This window comes from Sciurus carolinensis, chromosome 5 (assembly GCF_902686445.1).
Source record: "Sciurus carolinensis chromosome 5, mSciCar1.2, whole genome shotgun sequence".
Classification (NCBI taxonomy): domain Eukaryota; kingdom Metazoa; phylum Chordata; class Mammalia; order Rodentia; family Sciuridae; genus Sciurus; species Sciurus carolinensis.
Genome location: NC_062217.1, coordinates 85,518,969 through 85,541,533, shown reverse-complemented (window position 1 = coordinate 85,541,533; position 22,565 = coordinate 85,518,969). Strand labels below are relative to the sequence as shown.

Genomic DNA, 22,565 nt, shown 5'->3' with positions numbered 1-22,565 from the left:
GCCTAGCACATGTGAAATCACTGGGTTCAATCCTTAGCACCACATAAAAATTAAAAAATAAAATAAAGGCATGCTGTCCATCTACAACAAAAAGAGCTGAAGATGCAACACAGTAGAAAAGTGCCCCTGGGTTTAATCCCCAGTACTGCAAAATAATAATAATAACAATAACAACAACAACAAATATTTCACAAACCATAGTAAACAAAACAAAGATAATAACAAAGAAGTTATTCAGAAGTTATTTCTAATGCAAAACTGGGTTAACATTAGAAAAATCAACTAATACCTTTCACATTAAATGTTAAAGTAGACATTATCAGAAAAGGAGAAATAAACAATTAAATAAACAATCTTTAACTAAATTCTTGGTAAAGCAGTAATTGATAGAAATTTCCTTGACCTCATAGAAAAGAATTTACCTATAGCAGGGGTTGCAGGTGTAGCTCGGTGGTAGAGAGGCTTTGGGTTCAATTCCCAGCACCAAACAAAACAAAATAAAAACTCTGGCAGGGTACAGTGGTGTGTACTTGTCCCAGCTACTTGGGAGGTTAAAGCAGGAGGATCACTTGAGCCCACAAATTCAGGACCAGCCTGAGCAACATAGTGAGACCCAATCTCTCAAAACAAAAAACAAAACTATAGCAAACATCATACTAATGTTGAGACAACAAAGGCATTCTTTTAATTGTCCATTTATCTTCCAGGCATACAACACTCAATTTTTAAAGAATTTTGGAATTGCTGAGTTTTCGTTTTTATTAGTTCTATTTGAAATACTTGCTATTTCATTATTTTTAATTTTTCTTACAAATCCTCTAAAGAATACAGAAATTTTTCTAAAAATTGAATAAAACTCATTCGATCTTGAAATTACTTTGTAGGCCCAATGGAACCTTTTAAAAAACCTATATACACAACAGGATCGCAGCAATCTCTCTTTTCCTACATGTTGAAACATTGTGCTATTTCATCATCTTAGGGATTGTTTCAACAGAACTCATGAATTATTCCCAATTATGCTAAGAAAAGACTAAAAATGGAAGGGTTAAATAACCTAGAAGGGGAAGCAATAAATAAACTCTATTATATTACCCTTAAAATTTTTGCTATAATTGCTAAAGCATAACATCTTTCAAGAAGGAATGAAATCTAGAGACACTATCTTTGTGGTCGTTATTTAATTATTTCAATGGGGTGAGGTACCGTGGCACATGCCTGTAATCCCAGTGACTAAGGAGGTGAAGACAGGAGGATCACAAATTTGAGGGCTGCCTCAGCAACTTAGTGACCCTCAACAATTCAGCAAAACCCTGTCTCAAAATAAAAAAGGACTGGGTATGTGGCTCAGTGGTAAAGCATTCCTGGGTTCAATAAATAATAAATAAATAATAAATGTTTCAATGGAACAGTATTGAAAAACAGGAATTTTTCATTTTCCACCCATAATGACAAAGAAAGAAGACAGTAAAAGACATTTCACAATTATGAGGAAAATTAGAAGAAATCTGAATATAGAGTAACATCTAGCAGCACTCTCCATGCTTCCAATGTAGTAACCACTAATCACATGATACAATGTAAATTTAAGCCAAATAAAAATTTTAGTTCCATATATTATTAGCCACATTTCAAATGCCTAACAGCAGGCATGGCTAGCAACTATCACATTGGAACATTACTATCATTGTAAAAAGTTCTTACAGGCAGAGTTGTTTTATACTCTGTGAATGATGGTAAAACTGATCATATACGTGTAATCTCAGATGATAGTGTATTACATCAGAGGTTCTTAATTAAGGCAGTTTTGCCCTCCAGGGACATCTGGCAGTATCTGGAAACATTTTTGTTTTCCACAACTGGAGAGCGTTACTGGCAACCAGTGGATTGAGGGAAGGGATGGTGCTAAACATCCTTCTCAGACAACAAGGAATTAGAGCAAGACCAAAATGCCAATGGTGACAAAGTTGAGAACCCTGCCCTAAACTCAATTATAATGAACACTACAATAAGAACAAAAAGGAAATATGGTGTTCTTATCCAGTTAGTCATTAGGTAAAAATTACTTTGTAACGCAATACTCTGCAACAAAAATTTGGACATGCCTGTTTTGATAAAAGGATACATCACAATATTCTTTCAACTTGTGTGCTATCCCTGTGGGGGAAAAAAAATTGAGACAGTTCACAAATGAAAAAAATGCTAAAGGCAGGCATGAATATAAAAGTGAAGAAAAAATCATTTATCATTCTAATTAATTTTTATAAATCTAAAAATAAAAATTATAATTGTGAAGCAAAGAATATACTCATCCTCTGAGCATTGTATGCCATCAATGTTATCAAAAGTATTGTTCTGATGATGCTAGAACAAGAAACAGAATAAGAGGACAGAACCCAAAGATGTGTTTAATGTCTAGAATTAGTACTGTATTTTGACAGCGGGAATACCAACAACCAGAAGAAATGATAAGCTAGAATATTTCAAATGTGATTCAGTATTTATAAATCAGAAGGTAAATGTCAAGAGTCATAAAGCCACACTCTAGGCATGTGCTATCCAATATATAGCCATTACTATTTATGGTTCCACTGCACTACATTTCAAGCATTCAGTAGCAACATGTGCCAAGTGGCTAGTGGCTACCATACTTGAGAAAGTAAACATAGACCCTTTTCTATCAGCACAGAAAATTCTGTCAGCACTGCTCCAGAAGAAATTTGATGAACAAATATTTACTGAATGTTACTGTAAGTTCATCCTGATTTATGTGCTTTGATGTAAAGTCATTTGATACACTGAAATATAAAATAACAGCTAACATTTACATGGCACTTACTATGTGCCAGACACTAAACACTTTTTTTTTTTTTGCAATATTAGGGATTGAACTCAAAGGTGCTTAACCACTGAGTTACATACCCATTCCTTTTTTTTATTTGAGACAGGATCCCACTAAGTTGCTGAGGCTGGTCTCAAATCTTACAAATCTCCTGCCTCAGTCTCCTGAATCACTGGGGTTACTAACATGTGCCACCAGCAACACTTTCCTTTCAAAGTAAATTAAATCATTTAATCTTCACTTTAACCCCTGAGATAGTTGTTATTATCATTACTCTATTTTAGAGATGAAGAAACAGAAAACAGAGAGGTTAATTTACTTGCCAAATGTCACACGGGTAGTCACTATTGGAACCAAAAGGAATCCAGACAGTTCAGCCCCTCTGTTATAATGCCTTTCAATTTCTATGGTCCCAATAATCTTTCTACATGAGTTTATTAACATAGCATCAGGATGATTTTTCTAAGAACTCATCTGATTAAGTCGCTATCTTACTAATGATTTGTTTTCTAATTAGTTCCCTAATCCCTACCTCTCACAAAGCCACAAAATAAAGATAGACCAGTCTTCTAAAATTAGTAGTCTTATTCAAAGACTAAGGGCAAATAACTTTATAATGAAACATAGATATATTATAGATTCAAATGAAATTTCCATTAATTTTAACATAAAAGTTGAGAAAACAAATTTTGAGCATGCTTTGGGAACAGAGCTCCCCCCCCAAATATATGTATTCACTCTCCTTCACCACTGAGAATTACTTTGGCATTAAAAAAATATACATATATATATTTCCCTCACCCTAGTCTTATTCAGAAACTCATCATTCTTGTTGACCAACTTCAACAGTCTCACATCTTTCTAGCTCATGTGTTGCCTCTCTCAAATCAGATATTTTCCACTGCTGACAGTGAAAACTTCAAAACTGCAAATCTCAGAAGCTGCACTAATGGGTGAACTCAAACTAAACTTTATAGCAAATAGGGCCTTAAGATAACCCAGCCGCTATTTCCTGAGGATCATTTCATACTACTCCCTTTCCTCATTTATTCTTTTTTTTGTCATTCAAAAGTTATTACCTTAGCAATTACTATGCATCAAACCCTGTATGAGATGCAAAATACATACCACCAAGGAAAACAAACAAGATCCCTAAACTAATATAAATTAAAGTCTATCAAAGGAAACCAACATCCATCAACTATATCAATCAATATATAATTCTAAAAGTGATAGGTGATATAAAAGAAATACACAGTTATCCAAGTATAAGACAGATGAATTTCACCTTCCAGGTAGGTTAAGGAAGGCTTCCTTGAAAAGTGAGAAAGACATTCTCCCAGAAGGAAGAGTATATGAGGGGCCAGGGATGTACCTCAGAGGTAGAATGCTTACCTAGCATGCACAAGGCCATGGGCTTGATCCCCAGCGTAACCAAAAAAAAAAGGCTGTGAAGAGGATTGAAAGAAAGCTGGAGTGGCTGATTCAGAGACAGAGCAATGGGAGAAGAGTGCCAAGAAACGGGAAAGGTAATAACTTATATAAAACCTCCAAAGAACAAGCAGTAAGTAGTAAAATCTCAGTTCAAACCTGGGTAATCTACCTATGGACCCACCACTATACTTTATGCCTTCCCCCACAGAAACTTACATATTTCAGCCCACAAATTATTATCGAATGCCCATGATGTTCCAGAAATGTGCTAGATGCTGTGCAACAACAAAGAATCAACAATACATAAAAACAGAATGTCCATATTAAAGGAACTTAATTTATTGGAAACTTGATTTATTGGAAAAGTCAGTCATATAGTCACATAGTGTAAAACTGCAGGTATAATAAATGTTACCAAAGCAAATGGTGTTACCAAACAATCTAGACCAAACAGTTCCACTGAGATCCAAGGCATTAAAGGCAGAAGGGTATTTTAAGTCAATGGAATACATAAATGTAAGGTTCTGAAAGAATAAAAAACAATGTTGATATATGGAAGCCCAGTATGCTAGAGCCCAAGGTCAGCTTCATGGATCTCTGACCTGTGCAGTCGAACAAGGTCTCACTCTTAAAAGAACTATGTGCTTAATTTGATGTGCTATAGTCATCAGCTTGTAAGTAAAAACCAATGGAACCATGGGACAAATGTTTCATTAGTAAAGATAGGCTGGTGGCCAGTCAAACACACACAGGCTTTGGGGCAATCTGGAGCACCACAGGTTCCCCCTGCCCCAGGAGTCTGGGATGAGACCTAGATAGACTGGCAAAAGTAACGGGGGACAGGTACAGAACTCATAGTTGGGAGGCCAGCCTACTGGTCCATTCCCAGAACCTGTCCCCAAGGCAGTTGCACAAATATAACTCTGCAACCTGAGCACCAGAACAGGAACTGCTGTACTCAGGCAGTCAACTTGGTCAGTAAATTTCAGTATACAAGGGCTAGGAGTATAGCTCAGTGGTAGACTGCTTGCCTAGTACCTGGAAGGTTCTGGGTTCCTTCCCCAGCACTGCAAAAACAAAACAACAGAACAAGAGTGGGCACATGGACACTGCAATAAAGCACTTCCTGAAGTTATTAAAATCTGTCAGAGTTTAGAATCTCTGGCTTTTAAATCTGCTAGTACAAAGCAAATATCTATAGTCTTAGAAATAGAAATTAGGTTTAAAGACACACAATAGAAAGAATGTTATTTTAATATAAAGTTTTGAGTGAACCCAATTACTAATGAGGAATACAACTTTAAAATCATTTTTTGTATCACTGAAAATAAAGCAACAAGCTGAGAGTGGTGGCACATGCCTGTGATCCCAGTGGCTTAGGAGGCTGAGGCAGGAGGATTACAAGTTCAAAGTCAGTCTCAGCAACTGACAAGTCCTGAGCAACTTAGTGAGACCCTGTCTCAAAATAAAAAATAAAAAGGGTAGGGGATGTGGCTCAGTAGTTAAGCTCCCCTGGGTTCAATCCCTGGTACAAAAAACAAAAAGAAATCTTGTTCTCATATAATTATTCTTCCAGATATATTCTCTAATTAGTCAAGTTTTTCTCTGCCAACTCAAAGAAAGGTAAGAAGGGAAGAAAGACTGTAACTGACAAAAAGAATTGCTAGTATTCATTTTCTAATATGCAGTGCCACATCGTGGAGTGAAACAAATAAAAATGGTTACTCAGTATAATGCATTTTTTCAATAAAAGTAAAATATTAATCAAAATGTTCAATATTGCCAGGCATTGTGGTGCAAACCTGTAATCCCAGTGACTCAAGAGGACAAGGCAGGAAGATCTCAAGTTTTGAGGCCAGCCTTGGCAACTTAATAAGACCCTAACCTCAAAATAAAAAACAAAAAAAAGGATGTATCTCAGTGGTGGAGCAACCCTGGGTTCAAACCTAGTACCACCACCACACATACACAAAAAAAGTTTAACATTATGAAGTATGAATTAATGATAACAAAAAAATTGAAGCAGTATACCTTATACTTAAGGGCTCAGGAAATATCTATTAAATGAATGCTCAAATATCTCCCAAACAAGTTATACTCTCTTGGGCATTAATAATACATATTCCTCCAACCTGGTACATCCTATATCCAAATAAAAAACTACAATTTGTCCTCAAGACTCAGGTTAAGGATCACCTGTTCCAAGAAGCCCTTTCTAGATCACTACCTCCACCTGGGATAGATGTTTATCATCCCTACTCTCACAGAACACTAGTACATAGTACTTCTAATATTGCCACCCAACAACTCCTAATATTTTTGCCTTTCTCCTCCAATTAGCACTACTTTTGCACCATATGAAAAGATGGTCTTTCTCCCATCTGTCAGCATACACAGTACATACAATGCCTAAGAGACATATACTTAAAAAAGGAAATAGAATGAATGAATGTCAGAGATTGAAGTCCAGATCCAAACTGGCTTTAAGTTCACAGGCAAATTACTATCTCTGAATTTCAGATTTTCTTAAGATTATCTCATCATTCTATTTACTTCACAGAATTTATATGAGAATCAATAAGATTTTGAGGGCTGGTGTTGTGGCTCAGTGGTAGAGCACTTGTGTAGCATGTGTGAGGCACTGGGTTCAATCCTCAGAACCACTTTAAAAAAATAAATTAATGTCTGAAGAGAACAGCAAGGAGGACTGTGTGGTTTGCCAGAACAGAAGTGTGAACTGGGTGCTCTTGCCATGCAGGCACACGTGCTTGTGCAACGACTGTGTCAAGTATTTTCAGCAGTGCCCAATGTGCAGGCAGTTTGTGCAGGAATCTTTTGCAGTCAGAAAGAGCAAGATAAAGACAAACTGAAAATTCTTTGAAGATGTTGTTACAACTACTAAAGTACAATTTCTAACTAAGATGCAGAAATTTGTGTTCTTAGAATTCATCATAACATGGAATCTACAGTATTGACCATCAAAGAAAACTATATTTTAACTTCTTATTTGTACAGTACATGGATGATGAAAATTAATTATTCCTTCCTGCTTAGTATGGTGAACATTGGAATATGATCTATGTTAATACATAAAAATTCATTTAACTCTTGAAAAGAATGTAAACATTTGGCCTTTTATCTACTAGAAGATTTCATATAATGTTGATTAGAAAAACCATTCTGAAAAGCAACCTATCTGAAATTTGAGGTGGTAAAAGTCTCAGGATTGCTGTTTTCTCTTTGATGTAATCTGGAGTGAAATTAGGAAAAATTAGGAGTTAGAAAGGGTTTCGCACTTTAAATCCTTCCTTGAAATACGCTTTTATAAATGCCATCTATTTGGTTTCTAATTTAATATAGGATTCTTAAACCATAAATGCAAAATATAGTTATTGAGTGTTCTTAGTGTATCACAGATTAAAATGATACTCATCTAAAGGAGGAAGATATATAAGACCTGGGTAATAAGAGTTTCCGAGATAATTAAATCTATTAGCTTATTTGTCAAATGTGATTAGACTAGTAGAATATGCTCTACCAGGGAAGCTTTGTGAGACTCTCAATGCCTTAAGTTAGATTTCCTCCTGCATGGCAAATCTATCCAAAACTGGAGGAATTTTGGAGCTAGAAAAATCAGTAAAAGAACAAATAACTTTTTTTCTAGTATATTTTTATTCCAAATAAACCTAGTATCCCTCTGAATAATAAATTATTTTTTTATCCCTTGTTTTATCCTTAAGAGAGTCAAGGAACTTAGGAGAATCAAGGCCATAAAGCCCCATCCCCAGTTCTCTTCAAGATGGCTAAGAATAACAAGGGAAATCAGAGATTCCTAAGACCTCAGTGAATATTACCTTCAACTCACCAAGGTGGTAGACCATGCAAGTGAACTATGACATTCAGGGAGATTTTCGAACCTTTTTTGTCCAATTTGTATTAAAAATAATGTCTTACCTTTAAAAAAATAATTTTAATTAAAGGTATTTTTAAAAAGGAAGTTGAATAATCCCTACATATGTGCAGATACTTTCCAAGATATTAACCAAATTTCAGTATAATAAAAACTAGGAATGGCTGGGATATATAGCTCATGAGGCCATGGGTTTGATTCTCAGCACCACAAAGGGGAAAAAAGTAGAAAGATCAGTCATGAATCCCTCTCATCCAGACTTACTAAATACATTTAAAATAAATAAATAAAATTATAAAATATATCAATTAACATGTATGTTCTAAACTATCTCATATTATCACTTATCACATTACAAAACCACTAAGGACAACTATAAACAACCCAAGGGAGATGGGAACAAAACCAAGGAAAATCAAGAAAAAAAAGGGAATAAAGCACTCTTTAGATGCATGGTTCAAATGAATGTGATATCAATATCATAAGAACACTAAACTTTTGTGGTTTTCTCTGAAATCAAAATGCATCCTATATTTTATACCTATTCACAAAACAAGAAAATGGAAATAAATTTATGGATTATGGAATCTCATTTTCATAAAAATACATTTTTAAGATTTATCTATGTATGCTTTTATACAATTAAGAGATTTCCTATATAGACACCAAGAAAATCATCCCTGGAAAGTGGGAATGGGAGCTTGGGGAACTTTTACTTCTCCCCATGTACCCTTCTGCATAGTTTGAATTTTGTACTGTTCAAAAAAGTATCTCAGATTTTTTTTTAAATCAGGAAAGATATTTATAATGTATTTTGCTTAAATGTTAAAAAGAAGAAAAACTACATAATACAGATTATGAAAGCACAGGAGAAAAGGTCAAAGTATACTCAAACTGTTAGTAGGGAGGGACACTCATGAAATAAAGAGGGAGACTTTATTCCATGTATCTGTGAATTGTTAATATGCTTTAAAATAATGAATATGAGCATTATTGCTATAACTTGTAAAAACAGAATATGCAGTTATATCACCAAATTTTCAGGTTTACATTTTAGATAGCCTGCTAAATTCATAGAGTCAGGAAGACTCTCAGCACTTAGAGTACAGGAAGTGTGGTCAGGTTTACTTACTCTAATAATTACCTAATATAATCTAAAAAGTGTAGGATTAGGTTTTTTAAGCAAGGGCCAACAAACAATTTTTTTTTGGAAAAGACCCTATTTAAACAATGTTACTTGTGCACAATGTTTTCAAAAGAATTTCACTTACATACTATAACTAATTTACAACAGTCCTTCCTCATTCTAGTTTGTTCACCTTTAAATTTATTTCCCAGCAAGCAATCTCACTGTCTTGAATCCAAAGATGAAGCAGTATTTACAAGTATCTACAAAAAAATATTCCCTGTTACTACCTTTGGGGAGAAAAATCCTGATTTATGCTGAGACCTATAAAAATTATCTTTTTTACCTAATGGGTCCAACATATTTGGCACTTTATCCAATAACCTAAGTAGAACTGAATATAAATGTATTACATTTAGAAATCTCTCATCAAGCAATAAAATATAATATTCGTGTTATCATAATATGTTGGCTTTGAGAAAATTAAAGGATTAAAAAAAAGAATCCTTACAAATAGTAATAAATGCTGATGAGGATGTGGGGAAAAAAGTAGACTCTTAAATTGTTGGTGGGACTGAAAATTAGTGCAATCACTCTGGAAAGCAGTGTGATGATTCCTCAAAAAACCAGGAATTGGGCTGGGGATATAGCTCAGTTGGTAGAGTGCTTGCCCCACATACACAAGACCCTGGGTTCAATCCCCAGCACCTCAAAAAAAAAAAAAAAAAAAAAAAAAACAGGAATGGAACCACCATACAACCCAGCTATCTTGCTCCTCAGTATTTATCCAAAAGATCTAAAATCAGTATACTACGGCGATACAGCCACTTCAATGTTCAATCACAGCACAATTCACAGCAGCCAAATTATGGAATCAACCCAGATGGGTTAAGACGAATGGGTTAAGAAAATGTGATCACACACACACACAATGAAGTTTTACTCAGCCATAAAGAAGAATGAAATAATGGCACACCAGCAAATGGATGGAAATGGAGAAAATCATGCTAAGAGAAATAAGCCATACTTGGAAAATCAAGGGTCTAAGGTTTTCTCTCATATACAGAAGCTAGAGCAAAGAAGCTAGAGGCACAGCTAGAGAAAGAAGGCGGTTGGGGATTGAATATCACAGGGAAGATCAGGAGAGTAGGACAATGAGAGTGAGGAAGAAAAGGAAAAGGGAAGAAAAATGGAACAAATTTAACAAAGTCATGTTATATTAATATATAAAGGTACCAAAGGGATTTCACCTTTATGTATATGTAGAACAAAGAAAGTTTAGAGGAATAGAGAAAGGGAAAAAAGGTGGGGAAGGGATGGAGACTAAAATCAAATTCCTCCCATGTATTATTTTGTCAAAACAAACCCAAATACTATGTATAATTATAATGCTCTAATAAAAAAAATTAATTTATTTAAAAAAAAAAAAAAAGAGTTCTGGGGCCAGGGATATAATTCAGTCAGTACAACACTTGCCTAGCATGTGCAAGGCCTAGGGTTTGATCCCTGGTACTGCAGTAGGGGGTAAGGGAGGGGGGGTTCTGAAATGGGAGTCTAGTGATAAGGACTCTAGCTCAGTCTATCATTAATTTGCTCTGTGACCTACCATGGAAAAATCACTTCCACCTCTTTGAACCTTAGTTTCTCCCATCTGTAGAATGGAAGGGAGAAGGCTTAGAGATTCTTATTTTCCAGAATCCCTAGTACCTGAGAGAAGTTAATAAATCTTCAGTCCCAAATACTAAAAGTGTTTGCACCAGTAATTTGCTTACAATTTCCTTTTGATATCCATCCTGGGTTCTCAAAGATTTCTGCAGTAAAAGTTCTCTTAAGATTGTTCTATGCACTATAATTCTACTAAATTCATAAAAGAACTATATAGATAACCTAAAGAAAGAAGTATGCAAATATAATTACAAAATACATTACTAGGGCTGGGGATGTAGCTCAGCTGGTAGAGTGCTTGCTTCACAAGCACAAGGCCCTAGGTTCAATTCCCAGCACCATCCAAAAAAAAAAAAAATCTATATATATGTACATATGTGTTACTAATTACCTTAAATCTGTAAGCTTATTAACGGCTAAAGTATAGCAATTGTCTATATAAAAAAGTCAACTCAGACCCACAGATGGCTAGATACTAAAATCACCTTAGTTATATATTTTAATGCTTAATAATTGAAGGGTCACTAATAATTTTAATTATTCCTACATGAATTAATTTATTTCCTTTCTGGTTCCACTGTACCACAGGCTGATACCAGACAAACCTGAGTTTAAATCCTCAATCCTCCATTTTCCATGTAAATTTGGGGAAATTACTTAGCGCCTACATGTTTTGAGTTTCTTAGTCTACAAAATGAAAATAATACTTATATCTCAGAGCTACTGAGACTTGAATAAGTTAATATATGTAAAGGGCTTGGCACATACAATAAATGATTGCTATTAAAAATAGTAAATTTGAACTTAACCTTTACATTGAGGAAGTAATGAGATAACTGCTATTCTTTCCAATAGTTTGTAGAAATTTACACAAAGTAATTTCCTATTTTTAATAACATTTTTTTCAATACTCTTCTCTGAAATTATAAAAAGCATATTAACAGATATCTATACAACATATATGAGAGGTAGTGGGGTAGAGTGGAAGGAGACCAGATCAGACAGATCTGAGTTCAAGACCTAATTCAGGCACTTAGCAATCATGTAACCTTGATCTCTTAAACTGTCAACATTGTAAAGCTGTGAAGGATTCATCAAATAGGTGATGTATTTGTGTAAAGCATCAAGTTCAATATCTAGCATTCATTAAACAGTACTTACTACCATTTTCTTACATACACTTTATAGCTGATAAAAAGCCAGCCTTAAGGTACTAGGAAGTACAAACAGATTATAAAAGGTCAATGATGGGGCCGGGTGCAGTGGTGCATGTCTGTAATCCCACAGCGGGTGGGGAGGTTGAGATAGGAGGAGTTCAAAGCCAGTCTCAGCCTCAGCAATGGCAAGGTGCTAAACAACTCAGTGAGACCCTGTCTCTAAATAAAATATAAAACAGGGCTTAGGATGTGGCTCAGTGATGGAGTGCCCCTGAGTTCAACACCCGGTATCCCCCCACCCCCCAAAAAGGGCCAATGAAGAACACCGATTTTATCAATTTAAGTAATAAAGCATTGTTGTTTCTCTGGGTCATATATACTTCTTCCAGACTCTAATGAAAATAGGGTCACTAACTCATAGGAAAATTTCAATAAGACCTGTATGTCAGGGACGTTAGGAACTTTGTATTACGGGGGATACTAGTTAGTTTTCTGGACTTACCTTATCAAGAATTTGGAAATGTTATCTAGCCGGCAAAACGATATATTATCTTGACTCATAAGGGAGCAAGTAAATCCTGCTTTTATTAGGCTTGTCAATTTCTAAACAAGCTAAAATATCTGGTGGTGTGTATGAAAACAAAACTTGATAAATGAAACTACAAACTATGCTAGAATTAGTTCCAATATTCTGAAGTATGATGTTTGATCACATAACCTTATCATCGAACCAAAATAAAAAGGAAAAAAGACAAATCTGGCTGCATTCAATTATTTGAAGGTTTGAACCATTTAAGTAATCAAATGAGCATCTACCTTTCAAAAAACTACAAACACGTAAGTGTCTTAATTTACGAAAACAAAGCTGAGCCAGCAAATATAAAGTTTACTGAATAACTGAATGTAGTTTATCTTTACTTCTACTCCCTGAAAGGAATACTTTTATTTAATACTTTGACTTGGCCTTCTCAAACTCCCTGAGTAAATAACCCCATCAAACTATTGTGGCATAAGAATGAAGTTAAAGAGCACCAAAGACTCAATTCTCCGAATGAGCAACCCAGAAGGAGCTCGGTACTGGACCAAGTTTTGCCCCAATGACCTTGGTCCCAAAGCTTTCTGTCCCTCCCTCCTGCCGGTCTTTCCACGTGCTGCCGGGCGCGGCTACCCCAGAGGTGGCTGCATGTCAGGGAAAGCGCTAGAAGACCCGAATGCACGAAGCGAACAAGGGTTGCTCACAGCACCTGGACTGTGCCATCCCTTCCCTCCCGGCACCGACTCCTCCCGCGGCGCATACACTGCCCCACAAATTTCTCCGACCTCCCTCCCGGCGCCTTGCTCTAAGATCCAGTCTGCCCCGCACCGTGTAAAGTAAAGCCTGTGGCACAGGAAGCCCTCTATTCTACACCACTACATTCCAACACCCTGCTAGGGAGCAGGGCAGCCAGGAAATGGAGACAGCCCCAGAACACCGGGACCAAGGCAGGAGGAAAGTAGGATGGAGACTCCTGCGCCACGCCACCGCCACCTCCTCCTCCACTTCCAGAGCTCCCTGGAGGCCCTTCCCGGTCGCCAGCCCAGCGGGCCGCAAGGCCTGACGTTGCAGAGCCGTCCGGCGGCCCGCAGATCCCGGGGTCCCGGGGGGGCAGTATCCTCACCATCAGAACTTTGGCCGCGTTCTCCAGCTGAGCGATCACTTCTGGGGGCCCCAGCGCCGCCGCCATCATGGTCTCTCTTCAATGACGCGCCATGCGCTGCATTATGGGAGCGGGCGCCACGACCGGCCAATCGCCGCCACGACCCCGGAGCCTCACGCGCTCCCGAGGCCGTCGCAGCCGCGGTCGACGCCGGCGTCGCGGCCTCGGCGGGGCTGGCTGTGCCGCCGGGTCCTGGGCGGCCGAGAGGGGACGAGTGAGCCAGGCCGCCTCGGCAGGGTGAAGGCGGCTGCAGCCAGCGCCGGGCGAGTCCGGGCTATGGTCCCAGACCGCTATGGCAGCACGTCCCACTCCGCTCTGAGCTCCGCGCATGCGTGCTTTCCTGCGCGCGAGTCTCGTGGGCTCCAGCTCGCGCGGTGGGCTCCAGTACCCCACCACGCGCGGATACAAATCCCCTCCCTCAGTCCGCTACCCTTAACATCGCACGCTCCTGCCTCTCTTCTTCTTGCCGGACTTTAGCGCTATGTGGGATCTTTTAGCCTTGAAACTGCTGTGCCCTTTTCTTGATTCTGAGAGCGCACCTCCTCTCAGAATATTATCTGTTTCCTTGCCTCCTGCTTCTCTGTTCTTTTTTGCAGAGGAGGAAGCATTCCAGGATAGAACTCTGCGTTTTCTTAATGGAGCTCCTTCGTCTGGAGAGTTATCTAAACTTACCTGGACCGCGAGTCTCAGCGAGACGCTAGCAGGAAAACCCCTTTAGCACTTAACATTTTCATTTTCCAAGGACTGTCTCCTATAGAAGGAAAAAGCAGGAACGGGAAACCCCGACCTTGACCACTTGGCTCCTTGAATTCAGTAAGACCTCAACTACCAGTTTTGTCGTGTTTAAGGAATTTATAATCGTAATACCTGTGATGAAAGGTGCTTTAGAGTCTTTTTTTACAACATTCCAGGCAAGTGGCCCTGACATCAGCTATTTCAGTGTTCAAACTACCTTTAACCTTGTGGTGGTTTAAGTTGACATCTCCTCTATTGTAACTTCTACCTTTTGGTGTCTGTTCTGCCTTCTGGAACTGCAACAGAATTGCATTATTAACCCCATTGTTTCTTGTATTTGACATCTTTACAACTTGAAATTGAGAAATTAGATTTCTATTGCTTGAGGGAGGAAATCTTTTATTTCATTACCAAAGAGTAAAGTGATCCAAAATACAGTTAATAATCCTTTTTTCTTTAAGAAGTGTATGAATCTAAGTGGTTATCATAGTGCCTGACAAATAGTAGACACTCAGCAAATATTCTACCAAGTTAAGAAATCTTCAAAAAGATTGCATAATGACTCTAGTTTCAACCAAACATAATTAGCCTAAGATCAATTATATATCTGCAGAAATATAATAAATGAACAGTTTGACATTAAATGTTTGAGGCTTAATAAATACTTCAGATTGGACCTTAAATTACAAAGCATTTGTTTTGTGCTATTACGTAAGAATTTCACAACTAAACATGCTTTTAAGAAATAGGAGGAAGGCGAATGTACCACAATGAATCCTGCTTTTATATATATAGATATAGATAGATATACATATAATTATAACGCACTAATTAAAATAGTAGTAGTAATAATAGAAGGGAGCAAGTGAATAAGGGAGTGCGGGAAGGAAGGGAAAAAGGAAAGTGCTGGGGAATAAAACTGATCAAATTATGTGCGTGTATGAAAATGGCATAAAGAATCCCATTATTTATAATTATAATGCACCAATAAAAATACATTTTAAAAATATTTTTTAAAGAAAAGAAAAAGGAAAATATATGAGGATGAATATGCTTCCTTTCACATTAATATTGTTTTTAATTTGGGGTTTGTTTGTTTGTTTTTAAGTGGTACTGAGGATCAGACTCAGGGCCTTGCATGTGCCAGGCAAGTGCTCTACCATTAAGCTACATCGCCAGCATGAATTTGAAGCTTTATAAAGTAAGTTACAGACATCTCAAATAAATGGGAGCCAAGAACTTCAGGGCAAAATTTAAGTTGTAGAATCTCAATGTTGGAAGCACTTTTGAATTGACCTATTTGTTAACTGTCTTCCAATGCCTAACACTTGTTTTTCTTTGATGAATATTTCCTCAGCAAAATACAGAATTTGAGTACATTAAAAGGATTATACCATGACCAAGTAGAATTTATTCCTGGAATTCAAAGAAAGCTCAGCATTGCTAGGGTTTGAATATGGGTAGTGTCCATCAAAGGTTCGTCTATGAAAGGTTTAAGTGCAGAATGGTGTTATTGGGAGATGCTGTGGACCCTTGTGCAAAGGAAACAATAATGTGAAAAGAGCACCTACAGATTGCAAGAAAATCTTTGCCACACACACTTCAAATAGAGCACTAGTCTCCAGAATTTATAAAGAACTCAAAAAACTTAACACCAAAAAACAAATAACCCAATCAATAAATGGCTAAGGAACTGAACAGACACTTCACAGAAGAAGAAATACAACTGATCAACAAATATATGAAAAAAATGTTCAACATTTTAGTAATTAGCAAAATGCAAATCAAAACTAAGATTTCATCTCACTCCAGTCAGAATGGCAATTATCAATAATACAAGCAGCAATAAATGTTGGTGAGGATGTGGGGAAAAAGGTGCACTTATGGGGGATTGGGGAGATAGCTCAGCTGGTAGAGTGTTGCCTTGCAAGCATGAGGTCCTGGGTTCGATCCCCAGCACCACCAAAAAAAAAAAAAAAAAAAAAAAGTGCACTTATACATTGCTGGTGGGAATGCAAATTGGTGCAACTCTGAAAAGCAGTATGGAGATTCCTCAAAAAACTTGGAACAATTTGACCCACCTATCCCATCCCTTGGTCTATACCCAAAGGACTTAAAATCAGTATACTACAGTAACACAGCCACATCAATGTTTATAGCAGCTTAACCCACAATAGCTAAACTATGGAACCAACCTAAGTGTCCTTCAACAGATGAATGGATAAAGAAAATGTGGTATATATTCACAATGTAATATTAGCCTTAAAGAAGAATGTAATTATGGTATTTGCTGGTAAATGGATAGAGCTGAAGACTATCATGCTAAGTGAAATAAGCCAATCCCATAAAAACCAAAGGCCAAATTTCTCTTATATGCAGATGCTAATTCACAATAAGGCAGGGAGGACTAGGGAAGAATAGAGTTACTTTAGATTAGGTAGAGGGGAGTGAAGGGAAGGGAGGGGAGCGGTGGGTAGAAAAGATTGTAGAATGAAACAGACATTATTACCCTATGTACATATATGTTTATACAACTGGTGTGATTCTACATCATGTACCACCAGAAGAATGAGAAATTATGCTCCATTTATGTATGATGTATCAAAGTACATTCTACCGTCATGTATAACTAACTAGAACAAATTTTTTTAAAAAAGAATTAGTTATGAGAGCTGAGCATGGTGTCACATTCCTGTAATCCCAGCAGCCTGGGAGTCTAAGGTGGGAGAATAGCAAATTCAAAGTCAGCTTCAGCAGTTAAGTGAGGCCCTAAGCAACTTAGTGAGACCCTATCTCAAAATAAAACATAAAAAGGGCTGGGAATGTGACTCAGTGGTTAAGTGCCCCTGGGTTCAATCCCCAGTACAAAAAAAAATTTAGTTATGACATATACAACTAATAATTAAAATGCCACATTTTCAAATGCTTGAAATAAGGCCTTACAGTCTAATCTCTCTTGATAAATAAAGGGGGGACCCAGAACTAAATGCTTAGAATGGTCCCAAGTGCAAGAGAAGACACTCTGGACTACCTGCCATCTGCTGTCATCAAACACAATATGATTGTGAGTCCCACCATGATACATACCATTCAGCTTATGTCAGTCAATCTCACTGTGTCGACAGCTACAATCTACACATTGTAAACCTAGCTACTTGTCTTGCTAACACAACGTTGCAGGTAACAAGGGGAATGGAACCAAGAATCCTGTTGAGGAATAATGATAAATTATATGAGTGATGCAAAAGTGAGAGACAATGGGCCTCGGGTTGTAGCTCAGTGGTAGAGCACTTGCCTAGCATGTGTGAGGCACTGGGTCCACTCCTCAGCAACACATAAAAATAAATAAAGGTATTGTGTCCATCTCTAGTCAAATTTTTTTTTTAATTTTTAGAAAAGTGATAGGTTATTCAATCTTACATGAGAGAATCAGAGGAGCAAAATCTTTTTTTTAGCAGGCATCTCTAACGCCTAAATTAAATAAGAACACTATTTGTTAGAATTATTCCTTTCAATATAGAAGATACTGGACCTAGAATAAGTTAAGAGATCTTATTGCCCAATGTTCTAAAGTCTTTGAAGACAGCAGTACAGAACTAGAGGTATTATGCTATCAAATTTATAGGAGCCTAGAATAATTCCCCAGAAATAAAAACTTGACAAACCAAAAGGGAAAATCTCTCTCTTTCAGAGAAGGTTTATTTGTGCATATGTGTATGTGTGAATTGCTAATATTTGGCATTCTCAAATATTAAATATTTTATTAATACATAGCACAGGAGTTTTTGTTGTTTTTGTGTTGTCCTTTCAGTTGCGGGGAGTTGTTTGGCTTTTGCTACTAGGAATTGAACCCAGGGGCGCTTAGCCACTGAGCTATATTCCCAGTCCTTTTTCAGATTTTTTATTTTGAGACAGGGTTTTGCTAAGTTTCTTACGGCCTTCCCAAACTGCTGAAGTTGGCTTTGAACTTGTGATACTCCTGTCTCAGTCTCCCAAAATGCTGGGATTATAGGCAGGCACCACCATGCCCCACCACAGCAATTCTGATGTATGTGTGTGTGTGTTGTGTGTGTGTGTGTGTGTTGTACATGCCTCTGTCAAAGTAATCGGAAAAGTAAAAAAGGTTTAAAGTGACTTTTTCATTTCTGCTCTCACACATTACCAGTTTAAAATTTATTTTGAACAGTTTACTTTTAAAACACAAAACCAGGATTTTTGTTTCCTCCTTCTCCTCTCCCTCTCCTCCTCCTTTTTCTCTTTTTGGCATTTACATGAAATATGAACTTAGCAAATCTCCTGTTAAGTAAAACACTTCTAACCAATTACTATGTACAATATTCTACATTCCCTGTGAAGCTTATTATAAGACATTCAATCAATTAAAAAGTCTTGAGCTTGTGATAAAGACCTTATATTTTTCCTGGAGAAGTCTCTGAGAACACTAACTGAACAACCTGATATGAATTAATTACAGATTCTCAAAGGCTTCAAAGGATCCTATCTGATGTAGGGACCTCTCCCATAACTGCGTTGTGCTATGGTGGGAAACTCAAGTTTAAGAAGTTATCATTTAAGGTGGGGTTTGCTGTGACGTTCAAGTTCATAAAGCTCTTTCATGGAAAAGCCATCCAGAGTAGGGGGTTTACTGTCCTGGAAAACTGGATGACTTAAAAACCTCATGGTGCTGCCAAAAGTGAGGGACCCTCTGTGGAAAGTCTGAAAAGTTACCATTGAGAGGGGAAGCTGGTTTTTTTGCAGCAGGACACTGGAATACAGAGCCTGGACAGTGGCAGCTATGGAGGGTGAAGGAAGGCTTACTGCAGAGATGACAGCAAAGCAGGGGCAGCTCTGGAGCTAGTAGTTCCTTCTCAGTCAGGCCTGCTAAGACTTTTCAAGTGACATCAAAGAGGTCCAAACCCAAGACATCCTCTGATGGCTGAGAAGAGCCAAAATCAAAGCAGCTTGCCATTGTAAAGAATGATGGTGCCATGGTTTACAGTGGATCTGGTGGTGTGGGCAGGTCCCTGGATGTTACAGGAGCTAGCACAAGGAGAAAGACTGCTTGGGGTAGGACTAGGTTGTCTGAGAGTAGCAACTTTGATTCTTCCCTGCCTCTTCCAAAGGGGACCGTGCACTGTGAACTGATGAACTGACAGGGATGACTGGGCTGCTGGTGGTGAAGGCCCCTTGCTGTTAGGTGTCTGTAGGAATTGTCACTCTTCCCTGCACCAGGAGAATCCAAAAGCATGTCAAAAGGGCTCTGCCTTAGTGCACCTGGTTTTTATTGTGATAATTTGTTAGAAATACCGGGGTAACATGATAAATAAGACATGGTACTTGGAAGAAGCTCTGCAACACAAACTTTACTTCTGCAGAAGGGTGTGCTACCCAACAAAGACTAGCAAGCAAGCACGCTGTTTTTAACCCCTAAGGCAGCACTGCCTCTTGCTGTGATAGGAGGAGCTCAGGATTACAATCTACACAATTGGCTAATTTTAAACATTGGGGTGGGCAAAGGGAAGGGATATAACTATGATTGGTTACTGGTTGGGGAGTTCAGACTACAGGTTTAACTTTGACAGAAAAGAGAACATTTAATCTTACATAATTGAAAGGATGATAATGGGGGGCCCGGTGCAGTGGCACTCGTATGTAATCCCAGCAGCTTGGGAGACTGAGACAGGAGGATTTCGAGTTCAAAGCCAGCCTCAGAAACTCGGTGAGACCCTGTCTCCAAATAAAATATTAAAAAGGACTAAGGATGTGGCTTAGTGGTTAAGTGCACCTGGGTTCAAACCCCAGTACCCAACCCCCCAAAATTGGAATTTAATTTATGAAATTTTTTGGTACCAAGAATGGAACTAGGGCCCACGCACGCTAGGTAAGTATTCTACTCTGGAGCTATAGGCTTCAGTCCTATAAGATATTTGAAGTAGCTTCTGTTCATATTCTTTGTGTTTATTTGTGAATGTGTGAGAATTTTTGTTTGTGGGATTTTTTTGTTTGTTTGTTTTATTGTGTTTTGATTTTGCAAAGTCATCCCCCTGTCCTCTGATTCCAGTGAATGCTAGCAGTGTTTCTTCTCTGAGCAGCAACTTAATATTCTTTTGTACCTAGAGATGCTATCTCAACATGTGTCATCACTATGGCCCTAAGAGAGCTGGGTGATGTAAGCACTGCCACTTGAGCATTTCAAGCCTAGATAAAATGTTATTATTGATAGCAAATTTATATGGTTTATCAAAGTTCCCCAACTATTCTGGTCCTTTTAAAAATCTCTGAATCAGCTGTGCATTGAGACAGACCTACACACAGATAAAGTTTGTTTTTGTAACAATGGTTTGGTTTTAGGCAACTGTTAGCAATTTTCTGATACTTCCCTTTTTTCTCTCATTTTGTTTCTGCCCCCCACCTCCCCGCCCCCATTCTTTAGCCTCTGTAGTTCTTCCTGGGAGAGTGGGTTATACACTCCAGGGTCTTCTGGATGTGACTTTCTGTACACAGGACATAGCCTCCTTTCATCAGGATGAATCTGATGCCCCAGGACTGGTCAATCTGGTTTCAAAAAGCTGCCTCCTTGACATTCATACAAGACACCCAGAACAAGAGTTGGGAAAACTCCTTACCTAACCTGATGGCTTCCAGGAGGGACCTATATGTAGACTGAGAAAGACTTGGTTTTCAGGGGCCTTTGATCAGTATTTTCTAAGATATAATGAGTAGTCAGACCCATAGGCACATGCCTGTAATCCCAGTGACTCAGTAGACTGAAGCAGTGGGATCTTATATTGGTGGCCAGCCTGGGCAACTTGGTAAGACTCTCAAATTAAAAACTAAAAGGACTGGTGATGTAGCTCAGTGGTAGTGTGCCCCTGGGTTCAATCCCTAGTACCACAAATAAATAGTTCCAAAACAAAAACTTTGAAAACCCCTTCATTTGAGGTTTTGTCCATCTGTTTGAAAAAGCATTCTGACAATGGGAAGGAGCGAAGCAATTTGACAGTAACCCATTGGGTTTTTGATGTTGGTATTGTTCTTCAAAAACAGAAGTCATGGTCTGACTTGGCCAGGTTGACCCCACTCCCCCAGAAACCAGCCACACCTGCTGTATTCTGGCTTCTACCCCATGAGGTGATTGTACTTCCCATGCATGACTCTATCCCTGCCTCCTGTGAGGATTTGCATTCTATTTTCCCCCCAAAAAACTCAAGTCCTCCTCTTATCAAAGACTTCCCCAACCAGTTCTTTTGACTCTGTCCCTACATATTTATTTAAAAAGAATAGTCATATTTGAAGCAAAACCTAAGTCTTTCTGTAGTCTTAAAATAATTCTTTCTTCAGAGCTGGGATTGTGGCTACGCACTTTCTTAGTATATGTGAGGCCCTGGGTTTGATTCGCAGCACCACATACAAAATAAGGGTCCATTGGCAACTAAAGAAGTATTTAAAAAAATTTCTTCAAAGTCCTAAATTCTAAATCTGGAAGCTAAGAGCTGCAAATTTTAAGTTTAATTGAAGTAAATAATGATGCGACTGATTAAATAATCCTATCTGCTTTATGTCATTGTTCTACAAACACTTGTGATCAATTTATGTAAACATTCCATGTGGATTTTACAAACATTCAGGCTTCAATTTCAAGCATTCAATATGTGCAAAATGATGCTCAATACATATATCAAATAACTTGCTGCTCAATATCTTTTTGTTAATTTAATTATTTACTTATTTATTCGTGGTACTGGGGATCGAACTCAGGGCCTTGTGCTTGCAAGGCAAGCACTCTACCAGCTGAGCTATCTCCCCAACCCCTCTTTTTGTTAATTTAACGTAAGTTCCCATAATGGTTCAAACACAAGAGCAAGCCAGGTCATTCAAGGATGTTTAGCTGTTTTGTTATGTTTTGGGCAGGGAAGAGGGACAACTCATAATGCAAATTTGACAGAACACAATAGAAATTTGCAAAATATGTCTTGTTTCTAAGTGGCCATGTAGGTTC

The 22,565-nt window shown here is 37.9% G+C and overlaps 1 protein-coding gene across 1 annotated transcript in view; it reads right to left on the bottom strand.

Moving 5' to 3' along the window:
- The window catches only part of Xpo4 (exportin 4), a 107,472-nt gene extending 93,491 nt beyond the window's left edge, over window positions 1–13,981 (bottom strand). Inside the window, 1 exon segment of the mRNA XM_047552589.1 lies at window positions 13,793–13,981. Within this exon segment, the coding sequence (XP_047408545.1) occupies window positions 13,793–13,861 (69 nt within the window). The 5' untranslated portion in view covers window positions 13,862–13,981.
- Window positions 13,982–22,565: the final 8,584 nt, after the last annotated feature.